This window comes from Erigeron canadensis, chromosome 4, assembly GCF_010389155.1.
Source record: "Erigeron canadensis isolate Cc75 chromosome 4, C_canadensis_v1, whole genome shotgun sequence".
NCBI classification, from domain to species: Eukaryota; Viridiplantae; Streptophyta; class Magnoliopsida; order Asterales; family Asteraceae; genus Erigeron; species Erigeron canadensis.
This window is the reverse complement of record NC_057764.1, coordinates 25,180,726-25,199,880: the sequence shown is the minus strand read 5'-3', so window position 1 is coordinate 25,199,880 and position 19,155 is coordinate 25,180,726. Positions and strand designations below refer to the sequence as shown.

At 33.9% G+C, this 19,155-nt stretch overlaps 2 protein-coding genes across 3 annotated transcripts; both read left to right on the top strand.

Annotated features, from left to right (window-relative positions):
• The first annotated feature begins 6,023 nt into the window (after positions 1 to 6,023).
• LOC122595221 (polygalacturonate 4-alpha-galacturonosyltransferase-like) lies at positions 6,024 to 12,024 on the top strand. Its single transcript, XM_043767557.1, has 9 exons — positions 6,024 to 6,202; positions 6,301 to 6,493; positions 7,494 to 7,603; positions 7,700 to 7,868; positions 8,239 to 8,291; positions 8,384 to 8,718; positions 9,081 to 9,438; positions 10,352 to 10,939; positions 11,513 to 12,024. Exons 2-9 carry the CDS (start codon positions 6,340 to 6,342, stop codon positions 11,786 to 11,788), a joined length of 2,043 nt encoding a protein of 680 aa, XP_043623492.1. The 5' UTR covers positions 6,024 to 6,202; positions 6,301 to 6,339; the 3' UTR covers positions 11,789 to 12,024.
• A 1,318-nt stretch (positions 12,025 to 13,342) lies between these two features.
• LOC122598333 lies at positions 13,343 to 16,746 on the top strand. Of its 2 annotated transcripts, XM_043770926.1 has the most exons (5): positions 13,343 to 13,749; positions 14,201 to 14,266; positions 14,699 to 14,770; positions 15,308 to 15,370; positions 16,194 to 16,746. In XM_043770926.1, the coding sequence occupies exons 1-5, from the start codon at positions 13,349 to 13,351 to the stop codon at positions 16,576 to 16,578; spliced, it is 987 nt and encodes a 328-aa protein (XP_043626861.1). In that variant the 5' UTR covers positions 13,343 to 13,348; the 3' UTR covers positions 16,579 to 16,746. The 2 variants fall into 2 exon arrangements, with proteins under 2 accessions (XP_043626861.1, XP_043626862.1); XM_043770927.1 differs by lacking the exon at positions 14,699 to 14,770.
• Positions 16,747 to 19,155: the final 2,409 nt, after the last annotated feature.

Sequence of the window (19,155 nt, the reverse complement as noted above, 5' to 3'; positions counted from 1 at the left end):
ACCAACCTAATGACAAACAAAGTACAAAAAGGGGAATGCAAACCCATGACTTTTTAATTCACCAACAGATGAAACAACCATTCATCTAATTAGGCAAGGGCGATACCAAAGGTAGACAAGAACAGCCAATACCCTCCTAAATTTTGCCATGTATTTTAAATTTTTTCCACGGATTTTTAAATTTTGTTCCCTTTTAGATTTTTTTTTTCCAAGAAACTTTTAACATTGACCTCTTGATTTTTTTCCTGGTACCGCATGTAATTAGGAATTGAATATTTGTAATCACATAACCAGTTTTGCCTAGAAAAATGTTGTGGAAAATTGTCTTTAGATGTCTTCTTTGTAGGCTAAATAGATACTTGTTTCTATGTACCTTGCCTAGAAAAGCTGCGGATCCTCCCAATCTGGAGATACCGACTGCCACATTAGCAGGGGCGCCACCAGGAGCTTTCTTGAATCCGGGAGCCTCAGCTAGTGAAACTCCTGCTGCTGTGGGCACAAAATCAATCAAAAGCTCTCCAAAGCACACCACTTGTGGATTACATTTTCTTTCTTTTCCCTCTATTGCTAAACCTATATATATTACCATAAATTTAACAACCCAATCAAAGGAGAATCCAAAGGAAACAAAACCCATCACAACAAATTAATTAGAAATGACTCACTTGAGGTCGTTGCAGATACATGGCCGATTCCCTTGTTACGTTTCAAGGCATCTTTCGTTGATTCTTTTGATATTTTCGGAACTACGTTAGACATTTCTTAAAATAAACTTACTAATGAGATTTGTTTTGGGGTTGTAGTGGTGATATGTAAATTGACCAAGAAGCCATAAAATGAAACCGCCAAATTTTTTTTTTTTTGAAAAACCTTTGGTTGGATTTGTTGCTTTTCCGATTACTGTTATGGTGGATAGGTAAAGAATGTCAGAATCACCCAATGGTGGACAAATTAAGATCGATTTGAGATCACAGAATGCTAAATTTAGAAATAAATGTTTACAAATTGATGTCACAGATGGAACAATTATATGAAGATCTTTTCTTTTTTTTTGTGAAATTTCTTTCTCTCTTTCATTCAAGATACATCAATTTCTAGTCAATGATGAATAGTCCAACTGGTCAGAGGTATCTCAGGTTTTACCCAAAGTCTTGAGTTCGATCATTAGGGATGACAAGTCTTGAGGTTTTTTCCTCCGAATACTTGTAACGGCCTATGGTCAACATCTCGTTGTCTAGGGTACGTGCAAGGCATCACCATTATACGGTGAGGTTTTCCTGATGTCACATACCGACTGAATATTCGGAAAAAAAAATCAATTTCTAGAGATCTGTTTATAGTTTGTATAACAACCTAAAATCTCACCATAATTAAGGGTAGAGAATGTTAGGATCAATCACCACCGCAAAAAATTAACACACGAATAACAAATAAGTACGTAAACATAAAAAAAAAAACAAAAACATAATTTTTATTTGGTTCGGCTTAATGAACTCAATGTTAGACCGTGTATATTTATTGTGTTAGTTTAGATTATGTCATAGTTCATAGTTTTAAGGCAGTCGAATGCAAGGGTATATATAGGGGTCGGGAGGGGCGGCCGACCCCCGAAATTTTTTTTGCGATGCAAGGAGTATATTGTTTTCGTGTAGATAACTTCGATATACTAGGTTTCGACCCCCATCTTAATTGTGAAATTTTTGTTATATACTAAGTAATAAAATTGATCCATTACATTTTACATAAGCCCAATTTAAAATTACTTAGCCCAAACTAAAACCCATTACTTAATTAAAAACTTAGTCCACTAAACTCAAGGTTCTTACAGGTCGAAATGCTGAACTCTAATTTCTTCAGTGATTCGAACCAAGGTACCAACCGTTTGTCTTCTTTTTAATGTTTACTTGTCTTGGACAAATGTTTAATTTTTTAGTGATTGAAACTTTTCTTTATAATAATAGTATTTAATTTTTGACCCGACCTGAATCGAATCACTGACCCGAACATATTACCCGAAAAATAGCGTTAGGGAAAAAAAAATTAGATCCCGACCCCCACTAAAAAATTTCTAGTTTCGCCATTGGTCGAATGTAATAATTCAAAATAGTCGAATGTAATTTATAATCGATACAAAACAAGATTACATGTAAATGATCAAGTCGATCTCAAGAAATTTCCTTTAACAATAATGAATTAGTTATAAATACATCAACAATGACACTACATAGAGGGAAAAAAAAAGTAAGCATCTCTCCGTACCAATATGGAACAAAGATTTGAGGTCAAATACTATCAAATCCCTCCTAGAACCAAATTCTCAAATAAGGATTTACCATCCAAGTAACATATATATAGAAGTTTTTTTTTTATCTTCAATGAACTAATCTTGTAACATCCCGAACTTTTCGTATTTGACTATTTGACCTTCCGTTAATTAACGTTAGGTTCATTAATTTTATGTGCTTTATATGTGATTATATGATTAAATGCGTATGTATTTAATATGAATATGTAAATGTGATGTTTAATAAAAGTAATGAAAGTAATGTTAAGTAATTAGGTGTTTGTTAGTGTGTTAAGACTCCCGGTAGAAAGATATGCTAGGAAAGCTAAGTTTAGAAGTTGAGGAGTTCTAAGTATAACATAATGGGTTGATGGCCAGGGGTTAGTGAGCAATTAGGCAGCCCTAATTGTCACAAAACTTCTGCATCGTGTGTGTGAAGGACCCTAGTCGATCTCCCTCTCTTCCAAACAAGTCTTCCCTCTAGATTCAACCGTTTCGTGCCGTTTCAATCAAGTATTGTCAAGATCTTGGATCCTCTAAGTCATCTACAGGCAATATAGGTATAATCCTTTTTGAAATCTGATTACTTGAGTCATAGATGAGTATTCAACCCAGGCCATGGGGTGAGGGTTGGGTTAATCGATTAAACGGTTACCGATTTCATGTTATTTGGGTGATTCAATGATTGATTTATGTTGTAAAGGATTAAAGGATTGATTGATGGATTAAAGTCATCAAAAGTGTTGTCAAAGAGGTCAATTTAATTTCTCCAGGTCGGGCTAAGGGTTTGAGATTGAATAGGAATCATTTAGAGCAAGTTTGAAATTGAGTTGCTGGTCGGCACCCCAGGTGCGACGCACCAAGTGGGAGGTGCGACGCCCCACTGCCCAGACTGGGAATTTTTATTTTCGAAGGGAGCCCGATATACGACGCACCTATACCTGATTTGAGTTTCTTGTATGATTGGTGCGATGCACCACTTGGGAGGTGCGACGCACCTGATGCCCGGGTTGCACAAAATACTTCGTTTAACTTATATTTCAATCTTATACTTGTTCTAGGTTGCCGGGAGCACTTAGCAAGCACATTAAGATACTCTTAATCTGTTGGTAAGCTGTATCAAGGTAAGATACGCTACTTTGACACGCTGAGGGTTCAACAAAAGATGGTTTTCATATAATAACTTTCCATTTGATATCTTGATCGTTTATGGGTAATCGGGATACAAGTGAGGTGGCATAGGCTATGTAAATGACCTTTGAGGCCTGATATGCAGTCCCTATGATATGAAATGATGTAATATGATATGAAATGATATGATACGAAATGATATGCTATGTTTTGAGATGTATTATATTGTGCATGTTTGTATGGCTTGCTCATCTAGTTCCCTAGACTCGAAAAGTTGCCATGTCACGTGCACGTTTAAGGGCTCAAACATAAAAGATGTATATGTGCTAATTGTTTAGGTAGTGTAAACACCTAAACCATATGAGATGTGAAATTGAGCTCGTAATTTAGATGTGAAAGTGTTAAGCTTAACCCGTACTTACCCTTGCCCAGCGGGTGCGTAGATGTGGTTGCTCGGGTGGCTCCTTGCAACATGGTCAAAGATGTGAAGTGTAATATGAGAGGTCTGACCCACCCCATTTGTCATTGAACATACGGATTACTCCTGGATTGGCTTGCCCTTCTTTAACGACAATGATGGACAGCTGTAAGGTTAATCCATCTAGTTGGGTGTGACTTATGTTACACTTAAAAGATGTTTAGATGTGACATGTGAAGATGCTAAATATGATTAGGAACCTTTAGGATGATACATCCTACATGAAAGAGGATAAATGCAAAGATGTGCTGTTATGTGACGATATGTGCCTTAATGATGTGATACGACTTTTATATAATGTTTTAATTGGACAAATGCTTTCTAAACCTCGTGTACTCTTACTTAGCTAATTCGTTAGCTAACACTTGTTTTTGAAATGTGTTGTTCCTTCAGGTTTAGCAAGTTTATGATGGATGATGAATAAAGAGCGAGACATGGGTAGATTGTTTGATGATGACCATAGTTTACCCATAGAGGTTGCTCGTTTAGACTTTTGATTTATGTTAAGGTTTTTATGAATTGTTAAGACTTGTGATCGGTTGTTTTATGTTGGGCAACCGATGGATTTCCATTTAGACTTGTTTCTATGATATGACAAGTAACATCATTTAATGAATAAACCGATGGATTTCCGCTTTCTTTGACACCATTAGGTGAAAAACTTTGGAAATCCTTATTTTTAAATCATGGGTGTTACAAATCTATTTCTCATGTACACCTTGGAAGTATATATTCTTCCAACATAAACGTACCCATGGGACATCAAAACTCCATGGGAAAGTAAATTCATCGAAACACCGGGAACATATTTCACATTCAAAGCAATCTTTACAACATCATAAAACATAAAGCGTACACTCTCGAGTCTCGACACCTTCCAACCTTCATCTTTTTTTCTTGTTACCCACTTTGATGGCACTTAATTTTGATTTTCCCACACTCGAGACTTTGAGTGCCCTCTTAAAATTCGTACCATGATTAAAGCCTCTTCCTCTACTGGTAACTAATAGATTCTTGGGGCCGGAAAAACTACGTACCATTCTTAGTCATTCTTTCATTATCCCGTAGTGCTTTAAACACATCGTCAAGTTTCAAGGACGTGGTACCCTCTATCAACATGTAATATGAATAAACTACTTATAGAATCTCAGCCATGATGACAACATTAACATGGCTTTTTCTTCGTCTTTCACCACCTCATCTACATTATACATCCAACAAATGAGTTGATTAAGTGAGTTAATACATTCCATGCAGAATAGATCCCAATTTAAATATTATTGCGAATATTAGGAAATCTAGCTAGAGTGCTCGCGCGGAATAGATACAATTTAAACCCTAAATGGAAAACCCTTATCACCCAGAGATTTGAAGGGGGAAACCCACCATAAGAAAAAATTAAATAGTGTGACCATCCCCATATATGTCTAGGATATGACTCGAACCCCTATTCTCTTGAAGAAAAGAGTCTTCTTGCTAATTTTTTTAAATACCGGTATATACCAGCTGGTATTACCGGTAATTTGAGGGTACTCTGATATTATAATCCCGGTATTATTTTTGTATTTTCACTATTTCATACCGACCGGTATTTACGGTATTCCCGGTATTACCATTCCGGTATTACCGGTATATTCATTTTTTTTTATTGAATTTTTAAAAAATATTTTTTTATAATACTTTAATGTTAGTTTTTGTTATTTGTAAACTTTAAACCTTATATTTTGTTATGAAACACTTTTTTGATGTTATTTTGAGTTAATTATAATTGTTTTTTTTTTGACTATTTTCGTTAAGTTGTAACAATTTTATAAAATAATAATAAAATAAACTAAAAAAGTCGTATTGGCCGGTATTTTCGGTAATTCCGATAATACCGATAATACCAGAAATTTTTTCCACACTGGTATGATTAAAATACCGGTTTTTAAAACATTGTTTCTTGCCGCTAGACCATTTGGAGATGGTTACCTTAAGTTTTTTTCTTTATTAATAGTGACTTTTTCGAAGTATTTGTTTTTGTCTATTAAGCACTTTTGAGATCAAACACCCACTTATCATCAAATCATATCATATTATCATAGGTCATATATGGACTATACCATAAAACCTTAAACTTCAGGGGAGCAAACAAAAACATCTCATAATAATATAATCTTAGAACAAAGTGGCATCGTTGCGATTCCGAACGAAATAAACATAATCTATACGAATGACAGTCAATAAATCCTTCAAAATCTGTTGAAAATCCTCAAAACAGATCCTTATTGACCGAAACGCATATCCAAACACCCCCATTACATCACTAAGTAAGTTGTATATATATTTGTCTATATTATCTCTGTGTACTGATTATGTGTTAAAACTTAAAAAAGGTGCTAACTTTTTAATGGGTTTTATGTTTTAGGTTATTTGTGATCAGGGTTTCTGATTTTGTGAAATAAAAATGGGGATCAAAAGGGGTGGATCAAATTTAGGGGTTCATAGAAACAGAGCAAGTGGTGGATCTCAGTTTCCAGTTTTGACCCTTTTGTTGGTTTTGATTCTTGCTCCATTCGTGTTCTACATTGGTCGTGGGATTCGTTCGACTAATTCGATTGGTTAGTGTTTTTATTAAATTTTAATGTGGATATATTTTTAGGGTTGTTTTAGTTGCCATTTTAATAATTTGAAGTTTATTGTGTAATGAAAATGAAAATGAAATGTTAATTATTGGATTTATATGGTCGGTTTAGTTCCAATAGTTCGGTATGTAATATCGCGTCTCTGTGATGAATGAAGGTTGAAACTTGATTATATGATTATGATACCGGAATGCAATGCTATGCCTTGATTTTATTATATGGTTTAGACGGAATGTAGGATTAAAATGTAGTTTTATAGAAATATTTATGGGTGATGAAGATATTGGAAACTTGGGAGGTTGCGGTGGAAAATAAGAAAGAGGAGATACTTTGTCGACAACTAAGTATATGCTTTGAGCTATATGTTGTATTCTCATTCCTACTTTTTTCCGAAAGGCAACTGACCACACAAAATTTACACATTTTCACAAATTGTTTACCGTTGATTGGACTTGAGCCGACAATCTGTTGATTGATTGATGGATCATCTCACATACCACTGGGACTGAGTCTGAGGTCCCTGGATTATTCTCATTTTTACTAGTGTGAAGGGAAATAAAGATGTCATAACGAGTCATATACTATGATGTGTAGAGATTTGAGATGGGACATATGCGATGAAAATGGGGTTAAGGGTAAAAATGAATAGATTCAGACTCATGTGAACATTCTAATACATGGTTAATCTTTTATAAGTTTTCAAGCTGGTAAAATATTTTAATATGCATGCAACATTAGTTGAGTGCTTCTGATTCCTGATTGTTATCTTTTTTTTTTCAAGCAAAATCGAATTAAAAACTAAAAATTTAATATAGAAAGGGAAATATCCTTTTCCATGAGATGTTAATAAAAGATAATATTTGATTTATGATATGTTTAAGCCTTTGACATATCGTGAATTTATGTCCTTCTAAATCTATATGTGGGTTATCCAATTATTTTATATTTTTCTTATTTTTAATATCTATTTATGTAGATGAAACTGATTCCTTAATTAGTCTTAGCAAACATCAAAAAGAGTTGCAAGATGTAGATTGGAGAACAAAGCTTGCTTTGCAACATGTTAAATCTCTTTTCTCGAAGGAGGTATGGTACTGAGTGTAGTTGCTCTATTAATTTAAATCAAGTCCTTATTAATTCTTGGTCTGAAATACCTTATATTATGTTTAATATTTGCTTTAGGTTATTGAATCCATAAAGGCCAAAACAGATGATCTTGGACCGTTGAGTCTTGATTCTTTCCGGAAAAGCAACTTTTCTGCTTCTTGGAAGTTTGCTGGGCAAGAAAAGGTGATTGATACTGTTGAAATACAAGAGCCCCAGAAAGCCAAAGAAGATAATTCTTTAGATGGTAATTATGATCATGCTTAAGACTTTTAAGTAGAGTTGGCAGTCTCAAACCTATTATTGGTTTAACGGTTTGTTTTGGGGTTTACTTTGCCTCTTATGGGTTAGAAGGGTCAAAGTATTGAAAGTCACCTAACATGTATGTGAAATTGCATAATATGTCATATTGGATCATATTATAAGCATTGATTTTTTAAAATTCAAGAAGTTGAAGAGTTAAAGTTATTTGCACATTTGCTTACCTGAAGAAGATACATGGGTTTACTCACGCAGTTTGGTCTTTTGCCAATCCTTCCTGCCCTGACTATTTTTTCTTCTCTAATTTAGAGTGTATGTGATTATAATCTACTTTTATGTTTCTTTTGTCCATACAGCTGATCATTCTCAAAATGCATATGTTGATACACCCACAAGCCTAGCGAGAAGGGTATCTGAACTTTGAACGAATACAACATTTCTTTTATTTATATGCTTATTATTTTAATTATTAAAATTTGTCTGGTAATCTTTTTCATGTAGCAATTAAGAGACAAAAGACGTGAAGATCGAGCAGCTAATCTATTGAAATTAGATGATGACGTAATTTTAAAGCTTGAAAATGCGGCTATTGAACGGTCAAAATCAGTTGATTCTGCTGTTCTTGGGAAGTACAGTATATGGAGGAAAGAGACTGATAATGAGAATGTAGACACAACTGTACGCTTGATGCGAGATCAAATTATTATGGCAAGAGTTTATATGAGCATTGCTACTATGAAGAACAAGACAAGCATGGCTCATGAACTGCAAAATCGAATTAAAGAAAGTCAACGTGCTTTAGGAGATACAACTACAGATGCTGATCTTAATCGCAGGTAATGTGTCATCCTATTTAGTATGCAAGTGTTTTGAATTTTGCGTTATGGAGCTGATCAACTGCGTAGTGTTTGTAAATATATACCCTGTTTTTGATTCTCTGATTATGTTATTAATATCTCATTTGCATACTAGTGGCAATGCAGTTGATTTTTTAGAAGGAAAAATGAAACTACTTATTTACCCCTTTAACCTTTATAAGATACTTCTAGCCCTGTTCTACCAATACTTTTTCTGCTGTTTGTTTTTTTCAAAAGCAACTTTATGATTCCTAATATTTAACCACTTTTTGCGCACACCCAAATCCCTTTTAAGACTTTTTTAGTATCTTGAATTTGGGTTTCCTTGATATTGACTATAGTGCCCCGGAGAAAATCCAAGCCATGGGTCAGTTGCTGTCAAAAGCTAGAGATCAACTTTATGATTGCAAATTGGTTACGGGGAAGCTGAGAGCTATGCTTCAATCAGCAGATGAACAAGTTCGTAGCCTGAAAAAGCAGAGCACATTTTTAAGCCAGTTGGCGGCAAAAACAATTCCAAATGGAATTCATTGTTTATCAATGCGCCTAACGATAGAGTATTACCTTCTCTCACCTGAGAAGAGAAAGTTCCCTAAAAGTGAGAATCTTGAAAATCCAAGTCTATATCACTATGCTCTCTTCTCTGATAATGTATTGGCTGCATCGGTGGTCGTCAACTCTACAATCATGAATGCCAAGGTAAATATCTGTATATGATCTCATATATTCTTGTAGCTTTGGCAAACTGTTAACTCAGATGGGGTTGGGTAATCTGTCAAATGGGTTTGTCTTGAAATGGATAGTTATTATGGGTGATTATTTGGTACAGGCTGAAAATCTTTGGGCTGACCAGCACAGTTTTGTCTAAAATATGTGTTTTTTTTATACTTGGTTTAAGTGTCATACTGTCAATTATGAAAACTAAAACTGTTTTCTTTTCAAGAAAAATCTAAATTATTGTATTATTTAGGAGCTCTTATGTATTATAAATATACTTGGGGGACTTTTGACTCGTTTGACACACTAATCGACTCATTCGTAAGTAAGTGGGTTGAAATTGTTACCTTTATCAGCAAGTCTTTTTGGAGCTCCTTTTTGTCATTGTTGCATCACTGATACTACATTCAATGATTGATTCATATAGAGTGTGATTGTTGATACACTCCATCCATCCAAGTTATAAATGTAACTTTATGGTTTGGTGGAAGGAGAGATGGATATTTTGATTGTCATTTTTTGGAATCCATGTTTCTTTTGAAAATAATAATTCTTCATTATTCTAGTGTTAATGTTAAAAGAAAGACAGGAAAGATGCTAATAATGAGCCATTTTGGATGAAGCTATTTTAGTCAGAATTTTTTTATTTTTTATTTATTTTACGTTCACGTAGTAACAGTTTGTCCAAATTTTGGAAAGTACAATTTTCTTTTGGCACTATGTTCAGTTTACAATGAAAGTGAGGTATGATGGTTTAGTATATGATGCAACATCTGGGTGAGTTTGGTAACAAATTTAGCTATGTAAAGAACCAATATTTGATACAATAGGGAACTTTTGAAAAGTTAACAGCTGATTTATTGGACTAACAATGTTTTCTTGGTTGTAAATACAGGAGCCAGAGAAACATGTTTTTCATCTTGTTTCTGATAAATTGAACTTTGGAGCAATGAATATGTGGTTTTTATTAAACCCTCCTGGTAATGCCACGATCCATGTAGAAAATGTTGATGAATTTAAGTGGCTAAATTCATCATACTGTCCTGTTCTTCGCCAATTAGAATCTGCTGCAATGAAGGAGTTTTACTTCAAGGCAGATCATCACACAACTCTCTCAGCTGGATCTTCCAATTTGAAATATAGGAACCCAAAGTATCTTTCAATGCTGAATCACCTTCGGTTTTATTTACCGCAAGTTTATCCTAAGCTGAATAAAATCCTGTTTCTTGACGATGATATTGTTGTTCAGAAAGATTTGACTGGGTTGTGGAAGGTTGACCTTCATGGAAAAGTCAATGGCGCTGTTGAAACTTGTGGTGAAAGTTTTCACCGTTTTGATAAGTATTTAAATTTCTCGAATCCCCATATTGCCCGTAACTTTGACCCAAATGCATGTGGATGGGCTTACGGAATGAATGTGTTTGACCTCAAGCAGTGGAAAAAGTGGGATATAACTGGGATTTATCACAAGTGGCAAAATATGGTAAGATTTCTCATCCTTTATTCATTTAGTATTTCTTGAACTATTGTGTTTGACTTGCATTATTTCTTGAACTATTGGTACTGGTATCATCTTCATGGTTAATGTAGGTAGTCAAATTATATCTATTTTAGATAAACCTATATTAGGGACTATAATATGTGGTTTGGCATGCTTGATCAGATCATTGAATTAGTGTCACTTGTAGATGTTGGCTCCTCTCGGAAGCTGGCAAAAGTTTTGTATTTCGTCAAAATTTACTTTTATATTCAGTAAAGCTACGCTTTGGGTAAGTAAGTAAGTAACTGCTCGGTGCCGCCTTCCGCGGGTTTTGAGCCCCAATACCTCGACGGTGTATGGGGGAGGTTAAGATGTAGGCAGACCTTACCTCTACCTAACTAGAGAGGCTGCTTCTAGTTTCTACCTAAATGGTAGAAAAGGCCTTCCAACCTTTGCATGGGATGAGGATCGAACCCATGACCTCTATCTTCAGAGGCAAGGGTGTTTACCAGAGGCAAGGGTGTTTACCACTGATTTGGGTCTTACCATTAATGTTTTGTTCTTTTGCTGGATCAGAATGAAGACAGGGTTCTATGGAAGCTTGGAACTTTACCTCCAGGATTGATGACGTTTTATGGGCTTACACATCCACTTGACAAATCTTGGCATGTACTTGGTCTTGGCTATAATCCTAGCATCGATAAGAGTGACATTGAAAATGCAGCTGTTGTTCACTACAATGGTAACATGAAACCATGGCTAGAGTTGGCTATGACTAGGTACCGTTCGTATTGGGTCAAATACATCAAGTTTGATCATCCATACATTCGGGGTTGCAAAATAAATCAATGATTCACAATCGAAGCACTCGAGGCTTTGCTGGTTTCCCACATTGTTTATTCTTGCGAGTTCGATTATATTCTTTGTTATTTTTTTCCTTGTAGTTGTTTTAGTTCTTCAACCCTTTGGTAGCCCCTAATTTTGTATCTGTGCAAGTGCAACTTTACTCCCCTAACTTGGCTAGGAGTAGGGGAAAATATATAGTTGACCCTTTTTATTTTGAAATACAAATCGATACATTTTTATTAGCTTAGGGGTTGAAAATTTAGTTTAACGTTACTTATAGTTTGATGCATGTGCAAGTGCAACAAGAAAGACTGACTTGGGTAAATTGTTGAAGAAATGCTGGTTAGTTGTGACAAAAGAATTAACTAATTAATTCTCGACTTTAAGATCGATAATGTATGCATTATAATAAACTCAATAAAACAAAAGTAGAAAGAAATCAATTTTTAACAAGGCGGAGGGTTGATTTCTGACACGTAGAGTCCAAATCAAAACTAGTCTCAAGTCTCATATAATTCAACACTAACCAAGTGTTAAACTATAATTCAAGCTTGTAGAACACAACTCGAATCACAAAATAATTATGGCTCGTTCGAATGTCCACAATGGCTTGTTTGATGCTAATTCCTATACGTCACATAGTCAAATGCTTTGGGCCATGGTGCTCAATTCGATTTATACCCTCTCACATGTCTATCCCGTTTTGTTATTCCGTTTAGATCAATTTTAGTGTTCACTACTCCCCGCTTTCGTCCCTAAAAGTTTATATATAAATGCCATATTATTGCCATTTAAACTCAGCCAAGTTTTATCGAGTTAAAAAGTTGGAAACGTTGACATCGACACAAAAACCTTTTTGCCTATTTTAGTATTTGGCAAAGTATATGCTTATTTTGGAACACAAGTGTAAGTATATTAGGATTAAAGTTAGATCAGATTAACTCAAAGTTTAACTAATCTACAAAAGCAAACTCAAACTTTAATTACACGTCAAATGCAATACTAAACATACCATCTTAAACTCGCCTGATGTGAAAATAATCAGGTCGGCCACTGCTTGGGAACAATCTAAATTTCCCGTTAAAAAATAGTTATGTATGAAAAATTTTATAATCTAGCTGCATATTCTATAATTGTTAGTTTTATATAGTTGTAATTAGTCAATTATTTAGATAGATTATATATTAAATTTTTTCAAGATGAATACGGTAAAATAAGTTACTCAAGTATCAGTAAATTTTCTTATAAAAGAAAAATCATACGGAGTATTAAGGTAATTGCATTATAATGAATTAATTAAAAAGGGTTTGTTAAATACAGCTCTTAGAGCTGTGTTTAAGGTATATAAATTGTTTGTACATATACTATTAAAAATCAAGGTCAGACTTTTAATATGGAAGATCCTTAAGGCTGTATTTAATATTTCTAAATTAAGAATAGTCTATTTTGATGAAATATCAGACCTATTATATTAGGATAAGATTAATTAATGCATATTGTAACAAAATTTACATATATTCTAACAGCATAAAAATCACTCTAGTAACCGTCACCGTGCAAATCGGCATGGCTAAAAACCAAAGTCGCCGGGAAGAAGAAAGCGACAGCTTCTCAGCCGTCAATCAACCACCACCTCCCACCGGCGACCAACCATCGCATTCTACTGACTCTTTTGCCCTGATTCACCCGTACAAAACCGTCATTCCACCACCCTATAACCCAACTTCCGTTCCACCACCATATAATACGTACTCATCCGTCGCTCCACCGCCGTATCTTACGTATTACCGACCCGACGTTTCACTGCCGTACAACAATGCCATTCCGTCACCACATAACACCTTCTACTACACTTACTCAGTTATAAACACCTACACTACGTCCGTTCCACCGTCGTATTCTTCCGCACCGGATAACGCTGCCGTTCTGCCACCACCGGTCCACAATAACGGTGATACTAACGCAAGGTCGTCTTGTTATTTTTCATAATAATCACTTGTTATTTTTCATAGTTAATTAATTAGATAAATATATATATTTATATAATTCGGTGAGAATACTTTTAAAATAAGAATTATTTTTCATAACTAGATTAATATTCTTTATGTGCATTGGAATTGTTTACTGGAATGTGATAAAATTTTATCATTTGGATTTGATTATATGGTGTTTGGCATCATTTATTGTTGATTGGGTTGTAGATAGACCGTGTTAAGCGTTGATTGGGAATCTTTTTTTTTTTGGTGATTTGTCGTTGTATCGTAATGATAGCTTTGAGTGCATCATCCCTACTTTCTTTGTAATTGAATGAACCACTAGTGTTGCACCTCGGTGTATATGCAGTTCTCGTTTTCAGCTTGTGTAATCTGTTATTCTTAAATACACCGAATTTGTGCTAATGACTTGACACATCTTCAGATATGAAATGAGGCACCGACATCCATCAGGGGGCCAGCAGTCCTCAACAGAATCAGCTCATGATGGGTAAGTACCTGATTTCGTGCTTTATGCCCTCTAGTTTTAAGTTATAGGCATCAACTTTCAAGTTACAAAGTTATATGGCTTAATTAAGTACCTGATTTCGTGCTTTATGCTTTCTAACTTTAAGTTATAGGCATTAGGTATGAAATTTTCTTCTACTTCATGTGATCATTGTGCCATCTTATGCATCAGACAGTAAATGTGCTTGGTCTGTTTTGTAAGCCTTGTGTGCATTGATCTTAAAAGAGTATTAGTCCTTTAGTTTATGTCTTTTTTTTGTAATTCTCATTGCTTTCTTTTTTCTTTTTCTTTTTTTTTTTTTCCGGTTGTTGTAATGGTGTGTATCATCCCTGATTAGTTTTCTGTCATCAAGGAAAAATTAACTTATTTTGTTGTTATTTGAGATATGGATTATATGCAATTATTTGTTTTCAGATTCCAAACACAGCAGCTATCACAAGCAAGGACGCAGCCGTCCTCAACTTTTAATCAAGAAGATCATGATCGGTAATTTCGAGTTACAAAGTTATATAGTTCAATTAAGTACCTGATACATGCTTTATGCTTTCCAGTTTTAATTTATAGCCTTATAGGCATCATGTATGAAGTTTTCTTGTACTTCCCTGTGATAATTGTGTGATATGATGTATCATAGATTAAGTAATGTATGTGCTTGGTCTGTTTTGCAATATTGGCATATCAATCAGCTTTGTATGCATTGATTAAAGGATTACTAGTCCTTCAATCTATAACTTTCTTTCGTATTTTTGTCGCCACTCGCCAGTTGATAAATTGCTTATGCATTACTCCATATAAGCTTTTTTTTTGGAATTGTATGTATCCCCCCTGATTAGTTACTATTTTTCTGTCATCAAGGAAAACTTAAAACTTATTCTGCTCAATGTGGATGTTTTTTGAGATATGATTATATCTTTAGTTGTTCTAGTTTCACTAGTCTCTTGATATCCATTATTTGTTTATTCTTTATTGTTTTGATTTTGCCAGTCGTTATTATATCTTCCGATTGCCATTTTATACATACAGGACCCAAACACAGCAGCGTTTCCAAAGACAGTGGCAGGAATCCTCTACTATTAACGATGATCGGTACTTTCCAAGTTTCCAGTTCTTATATTTTATTTTTAATTTATTCTTATTCAGGTTTGTTGCAACTTTAATTGATGTTATTTCTTGATTATTTATTATTCTGTGTTGTGTCATTATACATAAACTTCTCTAAGTTATTCAAATTAACCAATTGCTATATGACTAGCTAATTTTTACTGCCTTTTCCCAGTTTCAGTTTTTGTGATAATGTTTATTGTTGTGATATGGGAATAAACTGTTCTTTTGTTGGTAGTATTGATGACATATCTTTGAAGTTATTTTTCCACCATTTGTTTATTTTTTGTTGCGTATGTCATTCTTTTGTATCTGTTTTGCGTTGTTTATTATATTGAAAAAGGTGTTTTTTATGTTGTTATTATGGATGAACTATTTTTGAAGTTGTTTTTCTCTACTTGTATGTTTTGTTGCATAATCGTTCCTGGCTGTTTTGCGTTGTTTATTGTTGTGAAATAGGTGTTTTTCTGTTGTTATTATGGATTAAGTATTTTTGAAGTCGTTTTGCACTATGTGTATGCTTTGTATTGCATAAAAGTCATTACTTGTTGTTTGGCATCATTTATTATTGATTTGATGTAGATAGACTATGCTAAGCTTTTTATGCATGCAATTCAGTTTTTTTTATTGGGATTTTTGTTTTGGTGATTTGTCGTCTTTAAGGTAATTATAATATGCCCCATTCGGTTTATGCATTGAGCTTTATATGTTCTTGATACATTGTTTAAATGTGTTTTGCTCTTATATTTTAATGTATCTTGAAATGATGCTCATATATGTCTAAACTATTTTGCATGTGTCTTAACAGGAGATTTTGTGATGACATGTGCAAGATTGGTGGCATAGCTCTAGCTATGTCACTATCTCTCTATGGAATCATGGCGACTCTAATGGGTCAGTATTCAGATTCGTTCATGAGACAACATATGATAGCTGTGGGAATATCGGTGCTCGCGTTATTGTATTGTTGTGCATCGGGAATCGCTGTTTTGATCAATTATCTTAGAGCCACCGAAGATCCCGGGAATAGAAGCTATATCAGATTTTTAATATGCTCATGCGTATATTGTGCTTTCTTTGCTCCACTTTTGCTTGGCATTGAAGTGTTTATTCAAGAGGATACCAAGCCAGTCTATTATCTCATCATGGCCATGATTTTCATAGCCGTGTTTACTACTTGTTTTTCTCTGTAGAACAGTAGAGGTAGTAAGGCCAAAATAGCTAATGAAAATGATTTGTTTTTGTACATTTGTAAAAAACTGGGAGACAGGAATAGGGTATAGTACTATAGTATATTAGCTTTTGCTGAAAAGATATGATCTTTGGATATAGTATACTAGCTTTTGCTAGATCAATTCACAGAATATTATCTCTCTTTTATCTTTTTGTTATTGTTTGATACTCAAAGAATTCATAGATTTTGGGAAAATCTGGGCTTCATATCTTTTTTCTTTTCTTTTTTTTAATTATGGATATTCGGATGATGACAATGTATGAGATATTATCTATGCAATTTTTCTGCATCAATATTTATATCTATATATCCATTTAAAAAATTTCCATTCATCTATAAGATTCTACATTCATATCAACCTGATAAGATGAGTAAATAGATGTAAAAACTTGAAAATACGTAGTAAAATTGTGATCAGCAATATAATAAATGTAGAATCAATAGTAGTCGCTTTTTGTAGATATCATGGTATTTATTGGTTTTTCCATGTTTAAAGTATCAAAAGTCGTGATTGTTGCAAAATTTACATAATAACACACTGTCTAACACACAATACACAAAATTACTAACATTTTGCTCCTTTGTTACCCTTGCACACATAGGGGGTGGTTACTTATGTGGAATATATGGTAAAAAGTGAATCCTAGAAAGTTAAGTGCTATAGTTATGTAAAGAGGAAAAAATACTTGCAGGAATTGAAAAATAGATATACATTATTAAGGAAAAAATGCAAAACCAAAGCGATGTCCATGTCCATGTTGTGTGGCGCATGTAAACAAGTTCCCATCACTGAATATGCGTGATGTTCAAATAAAATTCGAACAATATTTTTTAGAAGTAAATATATGGGAAAGCAAGCATACTCTATTCCTCTAATAGTGAAAAGTATATATACAAAAATCACGAACCAAACCATATTCATATACCAGAACAATCTTTAAGAAACAAAACAATCACGAACCAAACCAAAAACACAATAATATACTTATACATGAAATTCAACGAAAAATAATTACAGATCTCCAATTCAAAATTCCATGAATATATATATACTACATATACACGTTTAATTTCGATACTAGCTAGTTCTAAATAGATCAAACTCTTGTTGGATAACTCGCTAAGGTTCCAAGTTGGATACATGACTAAATCACGTAAAAAAATAAACTATTAGGAAACTAGAATTTCAAATTTTACTCATATGATAGAGTACCAGATGGGGTTAAGTGGGATATGACTGACTGCACCACGATTGAAAGATAGGTATAACAAGAAGTCCAATGTAACGGGTAGGAACCTTCATGTTATTGCACTTATGTTGATAAGCACATACATGTATCCATAGAAAGTAATACGCAACTAAGGTCCCAACCGATAAGATTGCACATACGAGTAGTGAATACCAAATTTGTTATTCATGGAATTGAATTATGTCAAGTAAAGTAGATTTTAAAATTTTAATATTAATAATTCAAACTGATTTTAAAATTTTAATCAAGGATATTGTATCTAACCAAACTAGATTCTGGTTGAATGACTTGAGAGTCCCTGATTACTAATCAATTTGTTTATTTGTTTAACTACTAATTAATTCTGGTTCTAATTAATCACACAATGCTGAACAATAGAACCTACCAACTAATAATACTATTAAGAAAATCGAAACAGAAGGGCCGGGTAATCACTTCACAAATATAACATAAATATAAATATATAAGATATATAAACCAAATACAAATGTAAAAAACTTACTGTGGATTGGCGGATGGCTGGCGTTCGGAATCGGAATCCATGACTGGGTGACCAGAGAAAATAGGTACGTGGGTTTTCTTTTTACAATTATGGCACTAGTGGCCTTTTAAATTGGTTATATAATGTAAGTACTGTTTTTTTAATGTACCAGTTGACCTGTTTTACCTGTAGCCGGTAACAATGTTAATTTTACTTTGGGATTATGACCAACTATGACTGAATGGTTATGTTATGAAGTGACCTTTAAAACTGGCTATCTGATGTAAGAACCTTTCATTTTTATTCTTTTCATGTGCCAGTTGACCTGTTGTACGGTCATGGTTACAGTTGTGGGTTGTGAACTCTGACGAGATGGATGGTGGATGGTCTTAGACACCGAAAAGGTTGTAGTGGGTGGTCTCGGTCTCATTTTTTCTTCCATTCCCCCCCCCCCTACCCCATTGTAAACCAACGTTGGGTACATAGATATAGATTTATGATATAGTTTTCGTATATTTATGTGTAATGAATGAAAATGGTGTTCAATTTCGTGATGTGATATAAAAATTTGTTTATTTTTGAATGCAGAAAAAATGAAATGAAATTGATTTTAGGAATAAGATTTGGGATTTGTTTTCGAAGAGGAAATAGGAGGACCATATCTACGTACAGTGCATTTATAAATATGTGTGTATATATATACATCTATTTATATCTAGTTTGAAACTTTAAAAATGAAAGTTATATCATTATTATTGAATCATGCTCTGAAATCAATAAATGTATATATGCATCTATCTATATC